Source organism: Kogia breviceps, chromosome 2, assembly GCF_026419965.1.
Source record: "Kogia breviceps isolate mKogBre1 chromosome 2, mKogBre1 haplotype 1, whole genome shotgun sequence".
Lineage (NCBI taxonomy): Eukaryota > Metazoa > Chordata > Mammalia > Artiodactyla > Physeteridae > Kogia > Kogia breviceps.
This window is the reverse complement of record NC_081311.1, coordinates 192,000,406-192,025,199: the sequence shown is the minus strand read 5'-3', so window position 1 is coordinate 192,025,199 and position 24,794 is coordinate 192,000,406. Positions and strand designations below refer to the sequence as shown.

General features: G+C 40.4%; 1 protein-coding gene across 1 annotated transcript in view; it reads left to right on the top strand.

Moving 5' to 3' along the window:
• The window catches only part of PID1 (phosphotyrosine interaction domain containing 1), a 255,104-nt gene that overhangs the window by 86,195 nt on the left and 144,115 nt on the right, over window positions 1-24,794 (top strand). Inside the window, exon 2 of the mRNA XM_059053075.2 lies at window positions 24,387-24,533. Within this exon, the coding sequence (XP_058909058.1) occupies window positions 24,387-24,533 (147 nt within the window). The remainder of the gene's footprint in view (window positions 1-24,386; window positions 24,534-24,794) is intronic.

The window sequence follows — 24,794 nt, the reverse complement described above, 5'->3', positions numbered from 1 at the left end:
CATGGAAGTGTTTTCCCCATGGGTCAGGCACTGGTAGTCCATAGCTGACCACCAGGGAGTGAATGGAAGCCAGTCATAGAAAGTCAAGTCAGGAAGGGTTCAGAGTCAACTCTTAGCATTTCTGTTTTAAAGATGGAGAAATCTGGAGAGAATGACTTACCTCCGGCATACTGCTCGTGAGTTGTGATTCTGTGTGTTTCGTGACATGTCATGTGTGCTGTGTATGAGGTAGGTATGGTTTTAAAAACCAGTAGGAATAATAGGAATAGGAATGTGAAGGATAAGAATATTCCCAATGATGGAGCAGTACCAGTATGTCATTCAAGTATTTGTTGAGCCAGTTCATGGGAGGCATGTGGCAGAAGCCCGATTAGAGTGGGTTTAAGAGAAAGTGGAAGGAGGGGAACTGGAGAAGAGGGTAAACAAACCGAGAAAACTCAGTTTTTATTTAGATTGGATGAGAGAAATGGGAAAATAGATGTTGGTAGTAGGGTCAGGAGGGGTACGTTCAAAGAGGATATTTTTTTTAGCTGGAGGAAATTATAGTGTATTTTCTGCATGTGGAAATGATCCTGTAGAGCGGGGAACATGGATGATGTAAGAGGGGGGAGAGTTGCTGGAATGATATGTCTGAGCAGATAGCAGGGGATGGGGTCAGTGAGCAAGTGGGCTGATTAGCGAGTGACACCTAGGAGGATAGGCGGGGTATCTATGGCAACTGGAGGCAAGGCAGGGGCTCACAGGACAGATGCTTAGAGTTGCTCTCTTCTCTCTGCATCAACTTCCTAGAGATACAGGAAGTGTGTTCGTTTCCTAGGGCTACTGTAACAAGGTACCGCAAACTAGGTGTCTGGGCTAGTCAGTGTTCTCCAGGGAAACAGAGCCAATAGCGCGTATACAGATATAGAAACAGAGTTATTTTAAGGACTTGACTCACACAATTATGGAGTCTGAAATGTCCCAAGACCTGCAGACAGCCCGCCGGAGACCTGGGAGAGCCCATGATGTAGCTCCAGTCTGAGTCCAAAGGCCTGAGAACCAGAAGAGCTGAGGAGGCGTGTTCCAGTCTGAAGGCCGGACTGCTGGAGACCCAAGAGGAGCTGACGTTTAAGTTTGTTGCCCAAAGACAGGAAAAGTTTGATGTCCTAGTTCAAGACAGTCAGACTGGAGGAATTCCCTCTCATGCCAGGGAGGCTCAGCCTCTTTGTTCTAGTCAGGCCTTCACCTGATTGGATGCTGCCCCTGCCCATTGGGGAAACAACTTGCTCTACCACCGATTTAAATGTTCATCTCCTTCAGAAACACCCTCACGGAAGTATCCAGAATATTGTTGGGTCAAGTATCTGGGCGCCTCATGGTCCAGTCATGTTGATACATAAAATTAAGCACCACAGAGTCCTAAAACAGTAGAAATATATTCTCTCACAGTTCTGGAGGCTAGAAATCTGAAATCCTGGTGTTAGTAGGGTTGGTTCCTTCCGGTGGTTCTGAGGGAGAGTCCACTCCACGCCTCTTTGTTCCCTGGCTTTGGGTGGTTGCTGGCATTCCTTGGCTTGTACATATCGCTCTAAACTCTGCCTTCATTGTCACGTGGCATAGAGCCATGTGTGCCTGGGTCCGAATTTCCCTCTTCTTAGAAGGACGCCGGTCACCGGCTTAGGGATCACCGTAATCCAGAATAACCTCATTTTAATTTGATTATATATGCAAAGGCTCAATTTCCAAATAAGGTCACATCTGCAGGTTCCAGGGGTTAGGACTTCAAGCATATCTTTTGAAGGACACAGTTCAACTCATAGTAGGAAGCAGGACACTCGGCTGGGGACGAGGATGGAGAAGAGGAGAAGTTAAAGTAGTCATATAAGAGAGGGGAAAGTTGATGATTAAAGAATTGCAGAGAGGGCTTCCCTGGTGGCGCAGTGGTTCAGAGTCTGCCTGCCGACGCAGGGGACGCGGGTTCCTGCCCCGGTCCGGGAAGATCCCACGTGCCGCGGAGCGGCTGGGCCCGTGAGCCATGGCCGCTGAGCCTGTGCGTCCGGAGCCTGTGCTCCGCAACGGGAGAGGCCACAACAGTGAGAGGCCCGCGTATCGCCAAAAAAAAAAAAAAAAAAAAAAAAAAAAAAAAGAATTGCAGAGAATGCTGAGCAAGCTGAATGGCCTGCTTGTGGTTGATGGTCGTGGGCTGCATGTGAGACCAGCCAGCATGGATGTGTGGGTTTTCCAGCCGTGTGCACCTCTGTGTGTGCAGCCTTGGCTTGAGCAGAAAGTTGGTATCTTACCAGGGTTGGTTTTCCCAGGGAATTTGATGAAGTGGTCATGAAAGGTGTGTGGAGGGGAATTGTTATGATGAGTGACCTTGGATGTTAAGTTGGGTAAGGAAGGCTGAGAGGACGTGAGAGGGTGGGTCACAGGGAACGGGTGACAGAGGAGTGGGTGGAAGTTCCTGTCTAGTTGAAGATGCTGAGGGTCACAGGTACTAATAAGAGATCACGGTCAGAGACTTGGATGCTTAAAATGGAGCTGTGGACTGGTGGCCTTTAAGTACCTAAGATTTTAAATACGTTTCCTAAAATCACCTAACTCTTGTTCTAGGGAGCCTCTTTTATTACTTTTAATTATGGTGTGCGGCCTCCTTGCCCTACGCAAATTCAGAGGGTTATTCATTTTCATTATAAAAGGTAATCTGTTCATACAGCTGACGCTTGCTATATTTCTCGTCTTCAGCATTTAGGGGAGAAATATCTCTGGCAATGTTTTCAAAGATAAATAAAGCAGAGTGTCATTTCCAAGCTGACCTATTTCAGTTCAGTGGTTCAGGACTTCTAAATGTAACATTAAGATGCTAAGGATATTGTAATCTATGAATTGGAGTCTTTTGGTTATCAGTGGAGATGTCTTCCTCAGAGGAATATTTGGAGATAAGGCATCAGCGTTAAGTTCTTGGCTTCACTGTTGTCGTTTGTTATTTTATAATGTGGTAGCAAATCTGACTCCCCAAAATATTTCCTGATGGGTAGCTTTGATCTTCTTAGACCCTCCCACCAGGTTCTCATGGACTCCGCATGGATGGCAGAATATGGTATAGTCCTTCCTCACCTGACCCATATCTATTTTTTGCAGCACCATCTTTTGCTGTTCACCTTTTTGTACCACATATTCCAGCCAAACCAGAGCACCTACTGGTTCCTAGATATAAGATTTCGCCTGCCCCTGGGTTCTTTCTCTTCCTGTCCTTGGGTCTGTTAACATCCTGTTAGCTCACCTGACCTTCAAGGCCCTGATCAGAAGGTGTCTCTTTAATGAGGCTTCCTTTCAGTCTTGTGATTCTCAAACATTAGTGCATATCAGACTCACCTGGAGAAGTTGCTAGAAGGCAGATTACCAGGCTCCATCCCCAGAGTTGGGGCATGAGAACCTGCAGTTCCATTGAGTTCCCAAGTGATGCTGGTGCTGGGCCTGGAATCTATACTTTGAGAACCACCATGCTGAAGGTTTAAAATCTCTGTCTTAGTTACATTGACATTTATTTCTGCTAAAGCTTTGTTCCGTCACACTGCCAACATAATATTAGTGCATATTTACTGAGCAATAATTATTTATCTAATGTCTGCTCTATGCACACAGATCATGCACGTTGAAAGATTACTCATTTCCAATAAGCCACAATATTTACAATACTCAGAATCACACTGAAGATAATTTAATCTTGGATGAATCCATCGGCACCTCTGTTTCATGCATTGCCTAAGGTGTATCCTTATAAACGTCAATCATAATTTTATAGTACTCCAGAAAAAATTAGATCATTAGAACTTTCTGTAAAATCTGATAAAGCAGAGATTTAAAAGAGGAAGGAGACTTCAAATTTGGAACTTGTATACTAAGTGCATGTGGATGTAATTACGGCATTTATTAGAACTACAGGAGACTTAGCCAGGCCCTTTGACCTGGGTCTTGTATTTGGTGCCTATTTGGGCTTGTGCTGGACAGGGAGGTGAGCGGGGCATGTCCTCTGAAGGGCTGTCTTGAGGAGAAGAGGGACACGGTGAGTCTGGGCAGAGTGGGCTGTTGCTGAGCAAAGGTCCTGTGGTCAAGAAGGGGTCAGCCTTTTGTGTAGATTTGTGCTGCTCCATTCAGGGCCAAGTCCAGGACAAACAAATGACATACACACAGCTGCCTTTGCTTAAATCAGCTCAACAGACTGTTCTCTCTCATACAGCCAGATAAAATCTGGCATTTACTTTGTATCTAGCAACCTTTGCTTTTAGGAGAGAATTTTTTTTTTAAAAAAAGAAGAAGCTGGGAATCTTGCATGACTGAGTTTTATAACAATGTTGCATTAAAGGGAAAATATCATCTTAATAGATTAGTAATGAGAATGGTTCGGGTTTTTAAAAAGGATGCTGTCATCTGTATAGAAATGTTGTAAAAATTTAAGGGTGTCTGGTTCTTTCATCTTCCTTTTGAGTCATGTGTTTCTCTCCCAACTTACCTTTGGTGTTTCCTGTTCATCACTCCATTTGAGCGGTTTGACTTTGTAGCTTTGAGTGAGAAGCACGTTCCTCCTGGGGCATAAGGTCAGGGGCAGGAGGAGCCCAGATTTCTACTCCTCTCTTAGAAGAGATGGAAGTGAATTAGTTCTGTTTCTCAAGACCAGGTGTGGGCGAAATCGGAGCTATGAGGGGCCCCAGTTTGCAGGTTCTGTCTTTGAGGACCAACCAATCATGGGTCAGTTTTCCACCCCACGCCCCACTTTTGCGGAGGGTTGTGGGAAGCTCTGGACTGGTGTCCCTTCCTTGTGTGAGTAGGGTGGGGGCTGAGACCCTTGGGCTGAGGAGAAGCAGAACTGAGCTCAGAGGTGGCAAGAGTTACTGAAGGTCTTGGGACCAAGTGGGGAGTGAATTTTCACCCTCCATTCCAAGCAGTGCAAGCCAGAGGGGTGAGTGTGTGAATGAGCCAGTGGTTAAGAAGATGACATGCAATTTCTTTGGACGGAGTTTTTGTATCTGCTGTTTACAGAGAGGGTCTGGCTTCGGGTTGGGGCCTTAGTCTGTGTAAAGTCTAATTGAGCCTCACCCTGAGTTGGCTTGGCTCCTGGTGTGGTCCGTGTACGTGTCCTGCCGTCCCTCCCTCTCCTGACTCATGCCCAGTGCACATGGATGGGTCTGCTTCTCTTTCAAATCTTTCTCTGATGCCTCCAGACCATAAGAGAGTCTTCCCTCCTCTGAATTTTTAGAGCACATATAGCCTCGACCACATAGTGTGGCTCTATTTGAAACCGAAGTGGTAAAAATTAATTTCCGTTTGGGCAATTCAAAATGCCTTTATAAGTAATAAAATACACTTCCTTGAGTGTAATTAACAAACAAATAAGCAAAATGAATGGGATGTTTTCATCCTGGCCAATTGTAGAAAAGGAACCATGGAGTTTAAGGCATGATCTCAAGGAGGATTTGAGTAACTGAAAAAGATGGGTAAACAATAAAAATTAAATGTGAGAAAATAGGATAATCACCAACAAAAGAATTACCTTTCTTAAAAAATGAATTGAAGCAAATATGCTAAAACCTTTATATACCACTGTTAATCAAGATGACTTTTGAGGTCACAGCTCACTGGTTTAGGCTAGACACGAACTAATGACTGCCAGAGGGGACAGGACACAGGGGATGGCTGTTGTGAGCAGCCACACGCCTGGCCTTCCCTACTGTGATATTGGGGTCATTCTCCTGAGGATAGAGAATCCGAGGGGGAAATCACAACATAAATTCAGGACCACCTCAAGTAGGGGAGGTTCTGCCTTTTCCCCTTAGCTTCTGATAATATAAAAGCAGACTAGTGGAGGGATTTGATAAAAAGAACGGGCTGGATAGTCTTATTCTGTGGATATGCAGTTTAAGAAAGAAAGAGAAGTAAAATGCAGCCCTAATCTCTTTTTTTGACCTCTTTGTTGATGCTGGGGCTGAGATAGGTACCCTGGAGAGAGGAGCAGTTTCCTGCAGGGGACCTGGAGAAGACAAGGAGCCCAGTTTGGGGCATTTTGACTTTTGGGTACACGTGGGCTAAGTTATCAAACCTCTTTATTCCTCAGTTGTGAGTTCTGCAAAGTTGGTTTAAGCATTTCCTGAGTCATTACACCTCAAATAGCACCTGAAATACAGTTCAGTAAATGTTAGGCAAGATGATGATGTAAAATGTCAGGCCTTTAATTGGGTAGTCCTTCTCCCTGGCCTGTCCAATCAACATCTTTTCTTATGAATCCTTTCTTTTTTTTTTTTTTTTTCTGTACGCGAGCCTCTCACTGCTGTGGCCTCTCCCGTTGCGGAGCACAGGCTCCGGACGCGCAAGCTCAGCGGCCACGGCTCACGGGCTTAGTTGCTCCGCGGCACGTGGGATCTTCCCGGACTGGGGCACGAACCCGTGTCCCCTGCATGGGCAGGCGGACTCTCAACCACTGTGCCACCAGGGAAGCCCAATCCTTTCTTTATCAGAGGGAAAAACCAGCAATCTGCAGAATTCACCCGTCAATAAATAGGTCACTAATGGAAATAGGTCACTTGGTGTTTCAGAGAGATGAAAAGAAGAAATGTTGAAATCAGTGCAATAAGGAAAGGAAAGTAACATGATGAAGAATTGAGAAATGAGAAATGAGAAAAGCAAAAACCGAAACCAAAGGAAGGAAAGAAGAACATAAGCCTAGTAATGAATGACGTTAATTATGTAATGATTTGCATTGCAGTTATGGCTAACTTCTCAGCTCTGGCCCTGAGTCAGGACCTGTGCCCAGTGACGTGTAGGCACTATAAATGTCCCCATCTACAGATGAGCAGCCTGCAGCTTGGAAGGTTATGTGAAGTTCCAAGTTCATGCATCTAGTAAGAGTTGGAACCAACATTTAAATTCAAGTGACCCTCACTGTCGTGGAAGAAGTGAAGCTTCTTAAATGTATTCTTGACCCACTGGTGCATTCCTCCTGGCCCACAATAGGTTATTTTGCTTCCTTTTGCTAATTGCATGATTAGGAAAAAAGCACGTGACAAAAGAAATATTTAGGTATTTAGGGCTCTACAGTTCCTTTCTTTTTTTCATGGTAGGGTTGAGTAAAACATTAACAGATGACGTAGTAGATGCAGACATCCTTCAAGAATTATTGAAGCCAACCATGGCTCATCTGCAGAATGAATGTTATAGGAAAAGATCTTGTGTTAGTATCATCAGTGTCAACTAAAGTTTTTGAAACTTGCCGGAATGTAGGCTTTTGAACTTGAGGACCTGGTTACCTAATAGAAACAACATATAGCAAAAGCTGTATTGGGAATGTGTGCTGAATCCAGGAACTAAAAATCATATGTCCCCAGGCCAGAGTCTGCTGGGTGTGTGACCATGAGCTGAGGGGATCTCTGAGCCAAATGGAACCAATTAATGTCTGCTTAGACGTGGACCAAGGTTGTTTACCGAGCCAGTTCACTGGTGGGAGTCAAGTTTTTTTATCCTTCTCGTTTTTAATTTAATTTGCTAATTGTCTTTAAGAAAAAAAAGTTGTAGGAACTTTGGACGAAACTTCAAAAATCCAGTTTTTACGAGCATGCTGAACGCTACTAAGGAAATATAAAGTTGTTTAAAATTATATGCTAAATATGCACCTGCTTTGAATTTGTAGCTTTGATAGATATTATTTTTTGGAACAAATGCAGGGAGCTGTGTTGTACTTGAGGGGCATGATAGTAGGCAATGACCATGGGGTAGTAAAAGCCATCTTAAGCAATCGCAGAATTTCCCTCTCCTCCTAAAAGTCCAGCTGGCATTAGCAAGAGATTTTTATGGAAGAAAAAAATCTTTGCCAAACGCTCCTTTTGGTTGCAAAAAATTGGAAAGTCCACTTGGGTCTGTTTCCTGAGAGAGGAAATGAATGAAATGTGTGTCGTTTGTATCATGCAGTTGTGATACCATGATTATTCATGTTAGTCCTGTAAAAATACCTTTTTAAGTAACTCTGAATCATAATATTGAGTGGCCCATGTTTAGGTCAGTATTTGATTGAGGTGGTGAATGGAAGCAATGATAAGAAATGGTCTTGTTTGTTTTAGATCAAAAGATAATTTAAGACCAGCAGCCCTCAGAGAGGGATTAGGGTAACTAACATGAGGGTGAGAGTGTATTAGAATCACTTATTTACTCCTTTCCTTTATCCCTCATTCTATTGTCCTCCAAGATGAGGGTGGAAAAGGTTTGCCCACCGTGTGTAATTGAAAATATTTTCCGCTTGATTCTGTCTTGTTTTGAACTACTCTTTCACGGCTGGTAGCTTTTTTTCTTTATTACTTGAAAATATTATTATCTTCCTGGTTTTTGGAAATACAAAAGTGTTGTTGTTCACAAAGACTTGTGATAGTTTTTACTGACAAGCGAATTGACTCACAAACAAGAACAGACTTACTTAAAATTTAAAAAGAAATTATATATTTAACAAGCAAAGTACGACCTGTAACCATATTAATGAGTCAGTCACTTAAGCTTATTTACCCAACTTGTTTACCCAGCGTTTGCTTGAGTTTCTCAGTATGCAGCCCAGTCAAAAGCAATGAATAAAGCCTGGTTAAGATTGTGGTGTGTGAATGTGTAGTGACTTTGCTGTGAGATTTAGTAGCTTTGAGTAGTGGTTACAAGCACCATGTTCCAGTCATGTATTGCTGTATAACATGTCATTTCCAAAATTAGATCTGTAGATCAATAATGACCAATTATTTTGCTCACAAATCTGCAACTTGGACAGAGCTCTGTGGGGTCAGCTGAGGCAGTTCAACAAGGGCTAAAGGATCTACTTCAAGATGGCTTGTTTGTGTGCTGGCAAGTTGGTGCTGGTTGTTGGCTAGGAGCACAGCTGGGCTGTGCTGTTTCCTGTCTGCATGTTTCTCTTCTTGGGGCTGTTTGAGCTTCCTCATAGCATGGTGGCTAGATTCCAAGACCTACTGTTGAAGAGACAATAGCTGGAAGCTGCCAGTCTCTTAAAGGTTGAACCAGAAGGACGTAGACCCTTCCTCTTGAGGTGAGGGGTGTCAAAGAATTTGCAGCCATTTTTAATTTATCACAGACCAAATTGGACTACTTATCTCTGCCTCTGTAAGCTACTCACATTCATATCTTTTGGCACTTCTCAAGGTGTTTCTTTACCTGTATCGTCCTCCCCTCCTTTTTACTTCATGCATTTTCAATGGCGGCAAAAATTGGTTCTTGGAATGGGAAAAAACTTAGATATTATAATGGGAATATCTGTACCACAGAACATAAACAGATGCACAATATACCTGTGCTATTAAAATTTCAGGGGGGTGAGGGAGGCAATTAGAGAAAAAAAAAAGTCTGAAAAGGGCTCCTTAGGCGGCTGATTATGTAAAAACCTTTGAGAGACACGGCTTTACTTTCCGCCTAGATCTGTTGTCCTTTTTTCCATAAAGCCTATCCTAACCCAATTCCAGCAAACTTAATTGTTATATACTTATAGATATTTCATTTGTATGTCTGCAGTGTATTTAAGCTGGTTGTATTTCAGCTTTTTCTCCCTTATCTCATTATGAACTTGAACTTCACAGTATTATCAAGTACCAATAGAATGCCTGTAATCAATAGTTAGTGAATTGAATAACAATGAATTAAAGGGAAATTAGGTTTTATAATAGTTTCGGTTCTTCCAGAAATAGACCCTGAGATTTACGTGCAAGTAGCCTTTTGGGAAGTTCAGGAAACATTGGTGGGGAGGAGGGAGGTGGGGCAGGGAAGGAGAGGAGGCAGTGAGCTGTGTCATCAAGCTTAATCCTGTGGGAAGTTCTCGGAAATGTGAAAAATCAAGCCTAAAACCAAACCGAAACCAAAAACGTACCCCCAACTCAGAGTTAAACCACTTGTAGGGATGGGGAGCTGGGGTATTTATACTCTGACTCTCTGCCATTCACTAACTGAGGACTCCCAACGATGTTCATCCACTGCACTTGCTTCTGTGGCTTTGGGAAAGGCCCCTGGCAGAGAAAAGCAGGTACTGATGGTGAAGTCACAGGGCAGCCAGACATGGGAAGGCCTTAGGGCTAAAGGCAGGGCACCAGGAGTGTCAGCTGTAGGCTTTCTTAGCACACTGTGACTAGAATAATAGGAAGAAAGGTGACGAATGGTTTTTGTTTGGAATGGGGGAACTCTTACTTTCTCAATGTCAGTCTCTCTGGTTGAAGTTCAGCTCCATGAATACAGGAAGCATGCCTGTCGTATTCAACACCGTATACCCAGCAGAGTCTCTGACTCAACAAATGGGAGGATTAATGAATAAGTGTCAAAATAAACCAGCACAGGTTTGAGATGTGTTCTTTATTGTGTTCCAGTTCCAGCAAGGTCAGAGCAGGTAGGGCACAAGGAGGTAATGAAAGCTGACAAGTATCAGGTGCAGTTTGCCTTCAATAACTCTTAGAAAACAGACTAAGAACAGGGTAGAATTGCTTCTGCAGGTGGCCAGGGCTGCTTATTGAACCACTGGCATTTTCATGACTGTGCAGCTTAGACTCAGATTCAGATCCACTGAACTCAGACGAGCCCAGGTCACGTCCTGCCCACTTTCTTTGTCTGGTCCTGAGGCATTTAGCATTACCTTGGGTTCAGGTGCAGTAAAAATAAGTAATACTGACTGGCAGTGGCCAGTGAAATACCTGTGCCCAGGTAAGCTTGAAACCATGAAGAGTCCACATGGTGAGTACCTTCTCTTTCCGTTATGGGCTGAATTGCACCTGCTCCTCCCTCAAAAAAGACATGTGGAAGTCCTAATCTCTGTTGCTTCAGAATATGACCTTATTTAGAAATAGGGTCTTTGCAGAGGTCATCAAGTTAAACTGAGGTCATTAGGATGAGACCTAATCCACTATGGTGTCCTTACAAAAAAGGGAAATTTGGACTCAGAGACAGACATACACAGAGGGAACGTGATATGAAGACACACAGAGAAGACAGCCATGTGCCTGGAGTGATGCATCTACTAGCCAAGGAATGCCAGGGCTCACCAGCAGACTCCAGAAGCTAGAAGGAGGAGGGAAGGATTCTCCCCTCAAGCCGCCAAAGAGACCATGGCTCTGTTGACACCTTGATTTGGGACTTCTTGACTCCAGAACTGTTAGACAATACATTTCTGTTGTTTCAAGTCACCCGGTTTTTGGTACTTTGTTATGGCAGCCCTAGGGAAGTAGTACACGTTCTTTTCTTTTTTCCTTTCTTTCTTTTCTTTTATTTTTTTGATCAAGTCTTTTCTAAATAATTGTCCTCTCCCTCCCTCTCTTCCTCCTACTCTTTCCTTGTTTTCTTACATATGCTGCGTTGATAACACAGTTGACATTTGCTTGTGGGTTCCCTGGAGTAAGAAAGGAAATTCCATTCTTAAACCATTTGGAGGATAGCAGAAAACCCCTCTTCAGATGTTTGGACCTTTTGGCTGTTACTCAAGAGGGAGTCATTTTCTGCTTCGAAATGGTTTGCAATCTCTGCCAGGACTCGGTGGAGATGAGCCTTTTCTGCTATTGTAGTTTGGTAAGACTGGCCTGAGAGATGGCCTACATCTCCTACATTGTTGGATCTTGAGGGGCTGCAGGCATGGAGCCCTTCCTTTCCAAGGAGATTTGTGTGATTTCTGTGAACCAAGTATGGCCATTAATAATGGTTCCTTTGGCTGAGAGCTGTCAGCATCCTACACGTGAGGCTGGGTTGTTGTCTGGTTGTGGACTTGGACCAGAGATCATTACCAAGGTGATTTGTAGAACGCAACAGTCTAGTTGATGGTAGTGAGCTGTGGTGTGGAGTCAAGAAATGGAAGGAAGTGAAGGAAGATGAGAACAGGGTGATTTGAGCGTGTGTGTAGTGTGATGGCTTTGCTTTAAAATTCCAATTATGTTGTTTTTCTTTACTCACTTAATCATTCATTTATTCATTAAATATTTATTTTGTGACTGCTCTGTGTCAGGTGCTTTGTGAGGGATGAGGGTTACAAAGAAAAGACAACCTTGTAAATAGTACATTCAGGTGTTATAGGTGGTATGCAGGTACTCACTATTGTACAGGTATGGTTCAGGCCTAAAGCAGACAGAGAGGTTAATTCTACCCGGGATGGGAGGTGAGGAGTTTCAGAAAAGCCTTTATAGATGTGATCATAATTGAGAGGACAGTCAACAAAATATTAAAGTTGCTGTGTCCCTCAATGTGGATTAATGATCTTTTTAAAAAAACTCTCCTAAAGGTATCATGTATAGCAAATGAATTCTCCATCCTCTGTAGATGACTGCAGCGTAGCGCTCTCCACTGACCCCTGATCAAAGCAAACTCTGGTCTTGCCAAAGCTCTGGCATGTCACCTTCCTGACCATTTGAAGCCTGGGCACAAAATTATTTTAAGTTTCCTTCCAACCTGCCAAGATAATGTTCAATCCTGCATCAACCAAAACATTGTCCTATAGAGGAATTTTGTCTAGCAAAAATGAAGTGAAAATAAAACCAAATGTGTGTAGACGTAAATGTCTGTGTGTTCAGAACATTTATCTGCCAGGTCCTGAGGAGCGGGGTATTTACTGACACCATAAAGCCAAGCATTTCAAATGGGAACATTTAGGTGCCCCTGGGCCCACACTCAGGGCCTGAATGGAGTCCCCTGGGGGAATGTGAGAAACAGTCTTCGGAATCTTACACAATCTTCACTTCTCTGGGCTTTGTTTCCTTCATCAGTGAAATGAGGGAGTTGGTCTAGTTCATCTGGAAGGTGTAGTCTGTCTTGCTGGCTAGTTCCTCCCACAGAGTTTCATGGCTTATGTTTCTACATTTAGTTATGAGGGAGGATAGGACCAATATATCTCTAAGAAGAGATATCTGAGAAGGGAGGTAGGAAACTGACCTCAGTCAGATAGTAGTCAGCATTGGTGAAACCGTAAATATCTGAGATGGAAAGAAACAGGGTCTGGAGGAAAGGACCTTTGGAAATGATAGATGATGCTAATATGCACTTCACAGCATTTTATGTGTATCTCCCGAACACAAAGCATTCTTCAGTGCACTTAGTTTTTAACTGATTAAAAATATGAATTGACTTATGCCTTTGCCTAGGATGCACCACTTTCATCCTATCAACAAGAAAAAGTCAGATAGTTTATAAAATCATAGCTTCTCTTGAATCCATCAAAGAGCCAGGGTCATAATACATCTAACCAGCCCACAATATATAGAAAATAAGGCCTCCAAAAAGCGACTACATATGAGTTATGGCTCACGTGTGGAAGAGGATGGGAGGAAGATGGCCTGTGATACAAGAAGGCAAGAAAAATTCAGCTAAAATTATTAAAAATTTTCTAAAGGTCAATTATGGGCTAGCACAAGAGTATAGAACCCAAGGTGGCTGTATACCCATGGGGGAGTCACACTGTCTCGCAGGCTTCTCTAAACTGACCGCCACTGGGGCTCAGGAGAGGGATCGAGAGGCAGGCTACAGGTCAGAGCAAGCCTCCCTTGACGTGTGGTTATCAGGCTCAAAGCCTCACCTCAATCTTCTCCCTAAGAAGCATAAGATTTCACAGCTAAGGTAGGGTGGCAAATCCTACCTTAGGTGAAGGTATAGGCGAAGGAGTCAAGAAATGGTGGTTGAAGGTGAAGACCCATTGTAAATTGTGGAGAGGAAAAGAAAAAATCCTCTATATCTAGGGGAAAGGTGGGAAAAAATCCTCTATATCTAGGGGAAAGGTGGGAAACCAATCTGGGAAACCAGAACAGTAGAGGTCCCTTGTAGCAAAGTCAATGAGCAGGATTTCCAAGACTAAAGGACACAGGACATGCCCTAGAAAGCACCTAGTATCAAGAAATTTCAGTCAACCTTTAGGGGCACGGAAGAAGTGTCAAGAGAGACTCTCTCACTCAGGTGTACAGAGGAGTCTGAAAGCTGAGGGTGGAGCAGGAATATTGAGACATTCTTCCCAGCAAAGTAGACCCCACCCTAAAGACAAAGAAGCATTGGTGGAATTGAAGTCTGTACTACAGCAATAAAACCCAAACCCAGACTATTTCCAGGCTAGACTGACTTGACACACTGCACGAAAGCTCACTAAGCTGTAGAAGGAATGTGGCCCATTTTCGGTATAAATGCATTTACTACACTACTGAAATGATGTCTAGAATTCAGTAAAAAATATAAGATGTACAAAAAAATCAAGAGAAAAAACAATTTGTCTTCTCCATTGTGAGGAGACAAAGCCACTAGTAAAACCAGACTCAGTGGCGACCTGAGTATGGAGTTTAAAATAACTGTCATTAGTATATCAAAGGCTCTAGAGAAAAAAGTGGAGGGCATACATGAACATATGGGGAATTTCAGCAAAGAGAAACTGTAAGAAAGAATCAAGTGAAACTGCTAGGGAAAACAAGAACAAAAACAGCAACAACAGAGTAACAGAGATGAAGACAGACTTTAATGAACTCATCAGTAGACTTGACACAACCCAAGGAAAAATAAGTAAACTTGAAAATAGGCCACTGTGTTGATTGTATTGATTTTCTGTGTCATATTTCATTGATTTCTCCTTTGTCTTTATTATTTGGTTTCTTTTACTCACTTTTGGGTTTCATTTATTCTTCCCTTTGTTTTCTTAAGTTTGAAGCTGAGTTTATTGAATAGAGAACTTTTTCTACATTTCTACTATTTCTAATACTGGCATTTATGCTATAAAATTTCCCTTAAGTACCATTTTAGTGGCATCCTAGAATTTTTGATGTATTATGTTTTCATTGAGTTCAAACTATTTTCTATTTTACCTCTTGATTTATTCTTTCATCCATGGGTTATTTAGAAGTGTGCTATTTAGTTTACATATATTTGGAAACTTTACAGGTATTTTTCTGTTATTACTTTGTATAGCTTGAATCCTAAATTTACTTTTTTCATGGCTCAGCATTTTGTGTCTCTTGGTAAATGTTTTATGTACACTTGAATTCTGTTTTTTGGCAAAGTGGTTGATAATTATCCGTCATGTTAGGTTGGTTGATGATGCTATTCAAATATTCTATATCCTTACAACTTTTCTGTCTACTCATTCTATCAATTTTGGAGAGAGCAGTATTGAAATTGCCAACCGTATATGTGTTATTTGTCTATTTATCCTTGTGGTCTATCATATTTATTTGCTGCTTCATATTTAGAGTGAATTTCTTATAGGCAGCCTAGAGTTGGGTTTTGTTTTTGATTTAATCTCACTATATATTTCTTTTTTTTGGTATATTTAGGCCATTTATATTTTATATAATTTTTGACATGTTTAATTTTAAATCTGTTATCTTATTTGTTTTCTATTTGTCTTATCTTTTTTTTGGTTAACTTTTTCCTCTATTTCTGCCTTCTTTTTATGATTCCATTTTATCTTCTTTATACTTATATATAACTCTTTGGTTTGTTATTTTAGTCATTGCTTTATGGTTTATAGTATATACCTTTAACTTATTACAACCTACCTTCAAATGATATTAAACCACGTCATATATACTGTTAGATCCTTACAATAGTATACTTCCATTTTTACCTTTTCTGGCCATTGTACTAGTGTGGCAATACATCTTACTTTTATATCTGCTAAAATCCCATACCACATTGTTATTATTTTTAGTAATTTGAATAGTCAAAATTATCTGATAATTATTATAAATTATAGATAATTATTCATTATCTTTGAAAGAATTTTAAATTATAAGAAAGAAACTTATTAGTCCATATACTTACCCTCATCTCTGCTCTTCATTCCCTTTTATAGATCTATATTTTCATCTTTTCTTTTGCCCAACTGACTTTCTTTAACATTTCTTATAGAAAAGGTCCACTGGCAATGAATTGTTTCAATTTTATTTTACCTTCATTCTATACCCAGAATTCTTGATTTGCTGTGGTGTAATTTTCTTCTATTTCTTATGCTTGGGGCTTATTGAGATTCTTATATTTGTGGGTTTATAATTTCCTCAAATTTAGAAAATTTCTAGCTGTTTCCTCAGTTTCTTTCTTGTTTTTCCTTACCTCTCCTCTGGGACTCCAATTATACATATATCAGGATATTTGAAGTTGTCCCTTAGCTCCTTGATGCATTTTTTTTCTTCTTTTCTCTCTGTTTCATTTTGAACAGTTTCTATTGTTATGTCTCCAACTTCACCAATGTTTTTTTTTCTATAATGGAATCTGTTAATAGCATCCAGTGTGCTTTTCCTCTTTACCATTATAGTTTTTATCTTTAGAAGTTAAATTTGGATCTTTTTATATCTTTAATATCTCTACTTAACTTTTGGAATATATGAAATAGTTTTAATGTCTTTACCTGGTCATTATAACATCTGTATCATTTTTGGTTGGTTTTTATTAATTGATTTGTCTCTATTATGGGTTCTATTTCCCTGCCTTTTTGCATGCCTGGTGATTTTTGATTGGATGTTAGACATTTTGAATTTTACCTTATTGGTTGCTGGATATTTTTGTAATCCTATAAATATTTTTCAACAATTTTTGTGGAATTCGGGTAAATTACTCTGAAGTACTTTCATTATTTTGGATCATCTTTTAAAGATTTGCAGGTGGAATCAGAGTGGCATTTAGTCTAGTGCTAATTATTTCCTACTACTGTGACTAGACATTGAGTACTCTACCCAGTGCCCTATGACTCATGAGTTTTTCCATTCATTGGTGGAAACAGACAATATTGCTGGTTCTGTGTGAGCACCAGCATGTTCACCTCTAGTTCTTTCCAGTGGTTCTTTTCCTTTGGTTAGTTTCCTTTCATGTATACTCTGATTAGTACACAACTGAATATTTAAGGGGACACTCTGTAGATTTCCAAAGTTCTCTCTGTGTGCAGATATCTCCTTTTATTTGTCTCCCAGGGTTTTCATCTCTGTCACCTTAGCTCAGGGACTCTGCTGGGCCCTGTTTTTCTCCTCCCTTCATGGCAGCCTGCAAACTCCCTCAAGGTAGTAAGCTGGACAATTGTATAACTTATCTCATTTGTGTCACATCTTTCAGAGATCACTGTCCTTCATTGCCTGATATCCAGTGTCTCACAAACTGTTGCTTCATACTTCTTTTTTTCTAGTTTATTTGGTTGTTTTAGGTGGCAGGATCTATTTGGTTCCTGTTACTCCATCTGGATTGAAAATGAAGTAAAAGTATTGATCTTTAGCAGTCTAATTGAATTCAGTGCAATAAGACACTCATACCACCAAGAGCATGTGGGAATGACTTAGAGAAGAACAGATTTCTAAATGCTTATTCTTATCCCATACTTAATTATGTGGAATGACCAGACAATTGGCCCATTTTATTATTACTTCTCTCTATCATTCACTCACACTCTGTTAGTTGAATATTCATAATTTAAATATAGGTATGAGTTAATTCAGCTGTACTTGAATTTTTTTCATGAGTGGGTGGAATTTTTGTCCTATGCTCCTAGTATTTGTCATTTTCCATTAGGGGTTGCAAATTCAAATGCCTGTAAGGGTCAAGCAAGTATAGGAGTGAAGTTGGTAAGGCATAAATAGTCACTGGTCTTTATTTATTTACTTTTTATTTTTGGCTGCATTGGGTCTTCGTGGCTGCACATGGGCTATCCCTAGTTGTGGCAAGTGGGGGCTACTCTTCATTGCAGTGTGCGGGCTTCTCATTGTGGTGGCTTCTCTTGTTGTGGAACATGGGCTCTAGGCATTCAGGCAGCACGTGGGCTCGGTAGTTGCGGCGCATGGGCTCAGTAGTTGCAGTGCGCAGGCTCTAAGGCTCAGGGGCTTCAGTAGTTGTGGCTTGTGGGCAGGCTCAGTAGTTGTGGCGCATGGGCTTAGTTGCTCTGCGGCATGTGGGATCTTCCCGGACCAGGGATTGAACCCGTGTCCCCTGCATTGGCAGGTGGATTCTTAACCATTGAGCCACCAGGGTAGTCCCACTGGTCTCTAGTATAGAAGGGAAATCTGGCACTGGGGGAAGGAGGGACCATGGTGAATTGCAGAGGAAAATGCCTAAGTAAATAAGGGCGTGGCCAACAACCAGCTGGAGCTCATTGTTGCCCTGAGGGAATGCAAGTTGCTTTTGTAGATATTCTGATCTTTCAAGAGAAGTAGAAATGCAAATTTTAATCATATGTATCTCAGTTTTTGAATACTACTTCAAATTTTGATCATAAAGCAGTCTGTGAATCAAATAAAACTTATTTACGGGCTAAATATGCCTTCAGGCTGTGAGCTTGCAACCTGTGTTCAACAATAAATTGTTTATCTGTTAACATATACAAAAATAGTTTAGAAAATTACAGAAACCATTGAAGCTAGGGATACAGCACATAGGTATTTTTTGTGTGTGCATGGGCATATGTATGTATTTCAGATCAGTAACAAAAAATAAACAAGTAGATACACACACACATACACACACCCCTGAGTGAGTCTTTCACAAGCCTTGGGGGCTTTTTGCATACTCTGTGGGCATGGAGTTATTTTTATGCTTCTCCCACATAATCTCTTGAGAGAATCTGTGATGTTCAAAAGAAATGCTTCCATAATTAAAACTGCATGAATAAATATGGGTGTGTGAACATGAGTATTTTCAGTTAGTTTAATAATAGCTATCAGTTTAATAGATAGAGACAGTCTTTTAAATTTATGAATATCTGGATGTAGGCCTTTAAGCTGTAACTTATTTGAATATGGCAGTTACTAGGATAATTTGCAGCAAGAAGCTTCATGCCAAATTGGTGTATGTCTTTCTTTTCTTGAAATACCAGATCAACACAAATTGCATTAAAAAATTAATTCTTGAAATAAAATAGTGCAATTTTGTATATGCCTACTAGATTTGGGGAGATTATCCAACCCTGCTTTACTTTTAAAAACGACAAAAACTAACAAACAAAACCTTTGCACTAAAATGTGTTTAAAAGAAAGTTGAATTTAAGTAAAATTTTCTTTTATTCACTCGTGTAATTACTCCTAATCATCTAACAAATCATTTGCTGTTTATTTAACAAAATATTTTTCTCATTTTTATGGGTTTTTTTGGTAAAAGTTCTAGAATAAATATTTAAAAGCAGAAATCTGAGGATATGCATTAATTATAAGCAAAAGATTATTAGATCTAATTTATTAAAGGACACAAAAGTCATCACACCTGTTTCTTTATTCATATGTGGGGCCTGAATACACTTGTTTTTTTAAAAGACAAGTGGTATACAATGTAAGGAAACTACAACTGAGTTCCACTAATTCTTACAGCACCCTAAAGTAATAAAATGATTATGTGTAGAAAGTCAAAGCCCTACTGATTTTTGTACACTTGTACAAATTAACATTTGTTTGGGGTACTGAGTTTTTTTCCATTAATTCCATTCACCCACTTGTTCCTTGCGGTTCTCTTGAGAACATTTGCAATAATTTTGAAGCTTGATTAGGGCATTACAGAATCAGTAATTTGCAAGTTAAAACTGACCATTTTAGTCAGCCTTCAAAATTCAAAGATGAGCCAGGGATGAAAACCTTTAATGCCTTCCCTCTAATTTGTGTGAAGACAGTGTTCCAGTTATCTTAGAAAAAGAGGAGGCAGGATTTGCCTTCCAAAGAAGTTCTGTATTTTGGATACAGAATCAATACAAAGGTGAGATACACTGGATTTGAATTGGTAAAATATGTAAATCCCTGCCTGCTAAACTGTCAGAGATTAATGTCTGAATAGGAGTAGGAAGCGCCAACTGTAAAATTATACAGGGCATGGCGATTACCCCATCTGCATAATGGGACTTGATTTAGAGGCTCTATTTTAGGATCGCACATAAAGCACCAAATGTAGAAAGCAGAGCTTTGTTTAATTTGTCCTAGGCAGTGCCCTAATTTTCTACAACACTATTCACGTCCCTTCTTTAAGAATGAATAACTCATTTTCTTTATGGAACCCTGTACATCCTTCATTTGGGGACTGTAGCTTTTCCAAGCTACTCTATTAGATTGCTCTTGTGTTGCCTTTTTATGATGCTACTGGATTATGTTATTTGAGGTTGTATTATCTTTATTGCACTTGTATGTCCATGCAAAGAACAAGTGATATTATTTTTGACTGGTCATAACAAGCATTTTGAAGTTGACAGATGAGAAAACTGAGGCCCAGGAAGTATAAGGCCATGCAGTTCTGACAGAGTCGGTTATAGCAAATGGGTCTTGGCTACTCAGCAAGAATTGTGTATTATTGCAGGTACAGTATTCGACTGTCTTTTGAGACTTGGGATTCATCTTATTTTGGCAGTAGCTCAGAGAGCTTTGTCTTAAATATTAATAACCTAGGGACTATAATACTTTCTTTGGATTATTATTTGGTGCTTGGTCATTAAGGCTCAGCCTATTCAAATAACTAAGTGCAAGATTCACTACTTTTTTTTAAAGATAATGTTGCTATTCATTTATGCAGATTAACATTTATGAGGTCCTTTTAAAAATTTTATCTCCGTTTTATTTTTACAGATGATTTTTTATTAAAAAGTAGTTTTATATTGGTGAGACTCTTTGAATTTAGGATCAGACACCTAACTCAAGCTCACTTAAGCATAAAAGGCACTGTATTGGTTCATTCTGTCAGTAAGTCTATGGATAGATCTGAGTTAGATGCAGCTAGATCCAGGGGCTCAGCTTTGTCATCTGTGACTTTCCATTTCTAAGCTCTCCTGTTGTCTCTGTGTGGTATTATCATTCACAGACGGACCTTGGGGGAAGAGAAGGTCAGCAGCAGCTCTGAACTCTTTACCGCCATTTAGCAAACCTACATATCAACCTCCCAGGTGATTCTATTCAGCCAGTCTTGAGTTTCTTCTGAACCACTTCCTTTGGCCAGGTACATGGGGGTACTCAGATGGTCAGCCTGTGTCACATATTCTTTCCCAATGTTAGAGGGTGGGGAATTATGAATGACAGCCCCATTGCATAAAGCAGCATATGGTAGTGGAGAAGTTTCCCTAAGGAAGGGGCAGAAGAGTGTTCTTATCAGAAGCAGCTTTAGCTATTACACTTCGACCACTGAAGGTTTACAAGACAGACTCAGAGTTACATAAAAATGTTAATTTTCTGTAAAAGAATGTATTGTTGTAGACTCAATGATTCATCACATAATCTACATTTTATTTCCCTCTTTACTTTCATCCTTTCACAGTGGACAAAAAAGACAATGCCTTTAAAAAAATCACTTTTTTTCTTTAATGTTTTAAAGACATTAAAACAAAACATTTTCTGTATTTCACTTTCAAATATTGTCTTAGCCTTTTTCTTTAGCTCTTCTAAGGAACTTCTCATGTAGAATTGTAGTTGTCATTTGATTTAACAGTCTCTATTGATTGTGAGAAATCTTTCAAGCAGAGGTTCACATTTTATTTCTGTTCCAGCTGTGCCTCTCACAGTGCTGGCTGAGTGGGGGTGTTGAGTAAAGGTGGATGGTTGGATTGGTGAGTGATTACAGGGCAGCTATCTACCTGGCTGGAGATGCCCAAACTCTGAAGAATTATGTAGTTGAGATTACGCAACACATTGTGTTGAAGTTGGAATTTGAACTCCCTTATTTTCCTATCCCTAATTTAGAGTTAAAAAGAAAAGCTTATTTCTTTTACTTAGCTCCCAGGCAAGGGGGCCTTACATGTGCCCATCTGTAACTTCCAGTCTCTCTGTGTGCCTAGTAATTGAACCATTTGGTTCTGACAGGAATTACAGTGGGGACAGGAAGCCAGTCTCAGAACTTCTGGGCAGTTTGATTGTCCAACCCGCATGAGAACAGGGCCACTTCTAGTGCCATCTTTGGGACCTTCCTGTGTGGCATGAGTCAGGCTGAGTTGAGCTTCAATTTCATGTACCTCTCGTAGAGCGCCAGCAAAATGGCAGCCGAGGGAGAGTGTCCCCACTTGCTCATTACTTTGTCTTCTGAGCCCCTCTCCCTTTATCATCTTCATCCCATAGCTCCAGAGAGTTGCTCACAGAGGCAAACTAACTTCAGCTGTCCCTCCCAGGGATCTCTGTTGCTCTTCCCAGACCACTTTGCAACCCTAAACCTGCACCCTCTTGGACTGGAATCAATTAAGAGCAAAGTTAGAAACGTCCAGATTACTGTGAAGATTTGCATTTATGCAATTAATATGAAGATTTCCTTACATTTAAAAAACTGCAAATCACTACTCCTTGGGAGACCTAAGTGCAAGTCTCTCTCCCATTTAAAAAATATCAGAGCTGGCAACTTTGTATTCTACAAAGTGGCTTTATCAGCTAGGGTTAAGTCAGAAAGACAGAAGTACTAGGAGATATATATTAAGAGGTTTATTCAAGGAGTTGGTTTATGTGATTGTAGAGGCTGGCTAGGCAAGTTTGAAATCCTTAGGGCAGGCTGTCAGGAAGGGTGGGCTGGAACTCTGACATAGACTGAAATAGCTATTCACAGGTGGAATTTCTTCTTCAGGGAAGCCTCAGCTCACCTATTAAGGCCTTTAAATTGATTTAATCAAGCCCACCCAGATTATCTAAAATAATCTCCCTTACTTCCATTCAACTGATTATGGACTTTACCACATTCACAAAGTACCTTCATGGCAGTACCTAGATTAATATTTGATTGAATATCTGAGCATGGTAGCCTAGCCAAGTTAACATGTAAAACTGATCATCAGAGTGGTCAGTTGGAGTTCTAGAAGATTCTGTGTGGACTTGTGAAATGCAGGCCTTGTCCTGATACAGATTTCAAAACCTCTACTGCCGTTATATTGAATTGTATGGGAACTGGTTTTGGTGATTTATATTTAGGTGAATGTACTTGTGTATATATGTCAGCATTCACTTCTTTCAGTACTGTGTTTGTTTCACAAACCATAGCAGGTCCAGAAAGATCAAGTTGGATGAAGTAGTGAGCAGGTATACTTCATGAACCCTGGTTTAGAGATCATTATTTTTACATTTGTGCTGTGTATTTTTCTTTCTCTTTATTACCTGCATTACCTTCCACAAATATGCACTGGACATCTGTGAGGTTTCAGGTGATGTTTTAGGTACTTGGGAGACATCATTGATTCAAACAGCTTCTGTTTATATGGCATTTATATTCTAGTGGACAGTGAAAGACAATAAAATACACTTCATAGTGGTGATAAGTAGTGATAAGAATAATAAAGTAGGGGAAGGGACTAGGCAGTAATGAGTATTGATATGTACCAAACTTAGCTACATAATTTGTGGGGCCCAGTATAAAATGAAAATCAATGTCCTCCATTCGAAAAGTAGAAAAAAGTGCCATTAAAAGTACTGACAATAAAGGTTTTTCTTTTCTTCCATGAATCTCTCTCTGGTATCATGGTGGTTTTTCTTCCTTTTTTTAAAAAAATTTGCTGTTTAATCCTGTTCTAAGTTTTAAAAAAAATTTAAATTTTAGATTATTGACATGAATTTGTCATTCATCATTTACTGGACCCAAGTAAATGTGAGGATAATGGATGGAAAATGAGGCTAGAGCCACTTTGGGTCCCTGAATCATGCATGGGCTTCAAGGCCAAAGTAAGGACTTAAATTTTTTCATTGAGAAGGGAAGACTTGGGAGACTTTTGGCAGAAGAGTGACAGCCATGGTTGGATTTTAGAAGGATCCCCTTTGGCTGCTGTGTGGCAAGGTTGGAAATGGCAGGATTAGTTTGGAAGCTGCTGTAATAGACCAAACAATGATGGTGCCTGGATTGGGTATATAGATAGATAGTGGTGATTAAACATGGTTGGATTCTGGGCATATTTCAAAACTAGTGCCAACAGGAGTTGCATATAGAATGAATATTTACTTAGAGTCCTGGCCTGGGGCAGCAGATAAAATGGTCCATTGAGAAACAGCGAATTTTCTAAAGTTCTACAGCCAATACATGGCAGACGTAGAGAAGGCAGAAAACAGAAGTCCCGTGTGGGTGTGTTTTTCATCAGCTCTTCTCCTTTTTCATTACCTCTAGACTTTCCCCAGAGTATCTCCTGTCACATCCCCTTCCCAACATCTTCACTTATTTTGCTGAATTCAGCATGGATTACATGTCTAGAATCTCATCTGTACGTATCACTTTGGAAGAACCTCTCAGAGCAAGGTCCTGGTGACTCTACCACTGCCCCATGTTTTAATGGCATCTGTGTAGGGGTTGGCTGTCTCTCACAGTTTCATTTTGGTGGTATCCTGACAGTTTTTTCCTTCTATTTCACTCAATACCTTTTGGCCTGCTCTAGTAAAACAGAATTCATAAAACAAAGATTTTGCTACTGGGTTTGCTGTACAGTAGCACCCTGTATAATTCCAAATGATTTAACTCTGTTTGGCTTATTTTTTTCTGCTTTCCAGCACTTTCAGACCATGCTGAAGTCTAAGTTGAATGTCCTAACACTGAAAAAGGAACCTCTGCCAGCAGTCATTTTCCATGAGCCTGAGGCCATTGAGCTGTGCACAACCACACCCCTGATGAAGACCAGGACTCACAGTGGTTGCAAGGTATGAGGCACATGGGCATCAGGGAACCTCCTGGTGGGACAGACAAAAGGATGTATACCCTTAAGGCTCTTGTTCAAAGTGATAACTTTTTTAGGAATGAAAATATCAAATGACTAACAGAATAAGCTCATTGAGTGACGGTAGTCTGAATCCATACCCTGCTGTATTTTTCTTGATGATATAGCACTCTTCATCATTTTGAGGTTCAAATAAAGATATAAGTTTGGTATGTGTGAATGAAATAGTAATCTCACCATATTT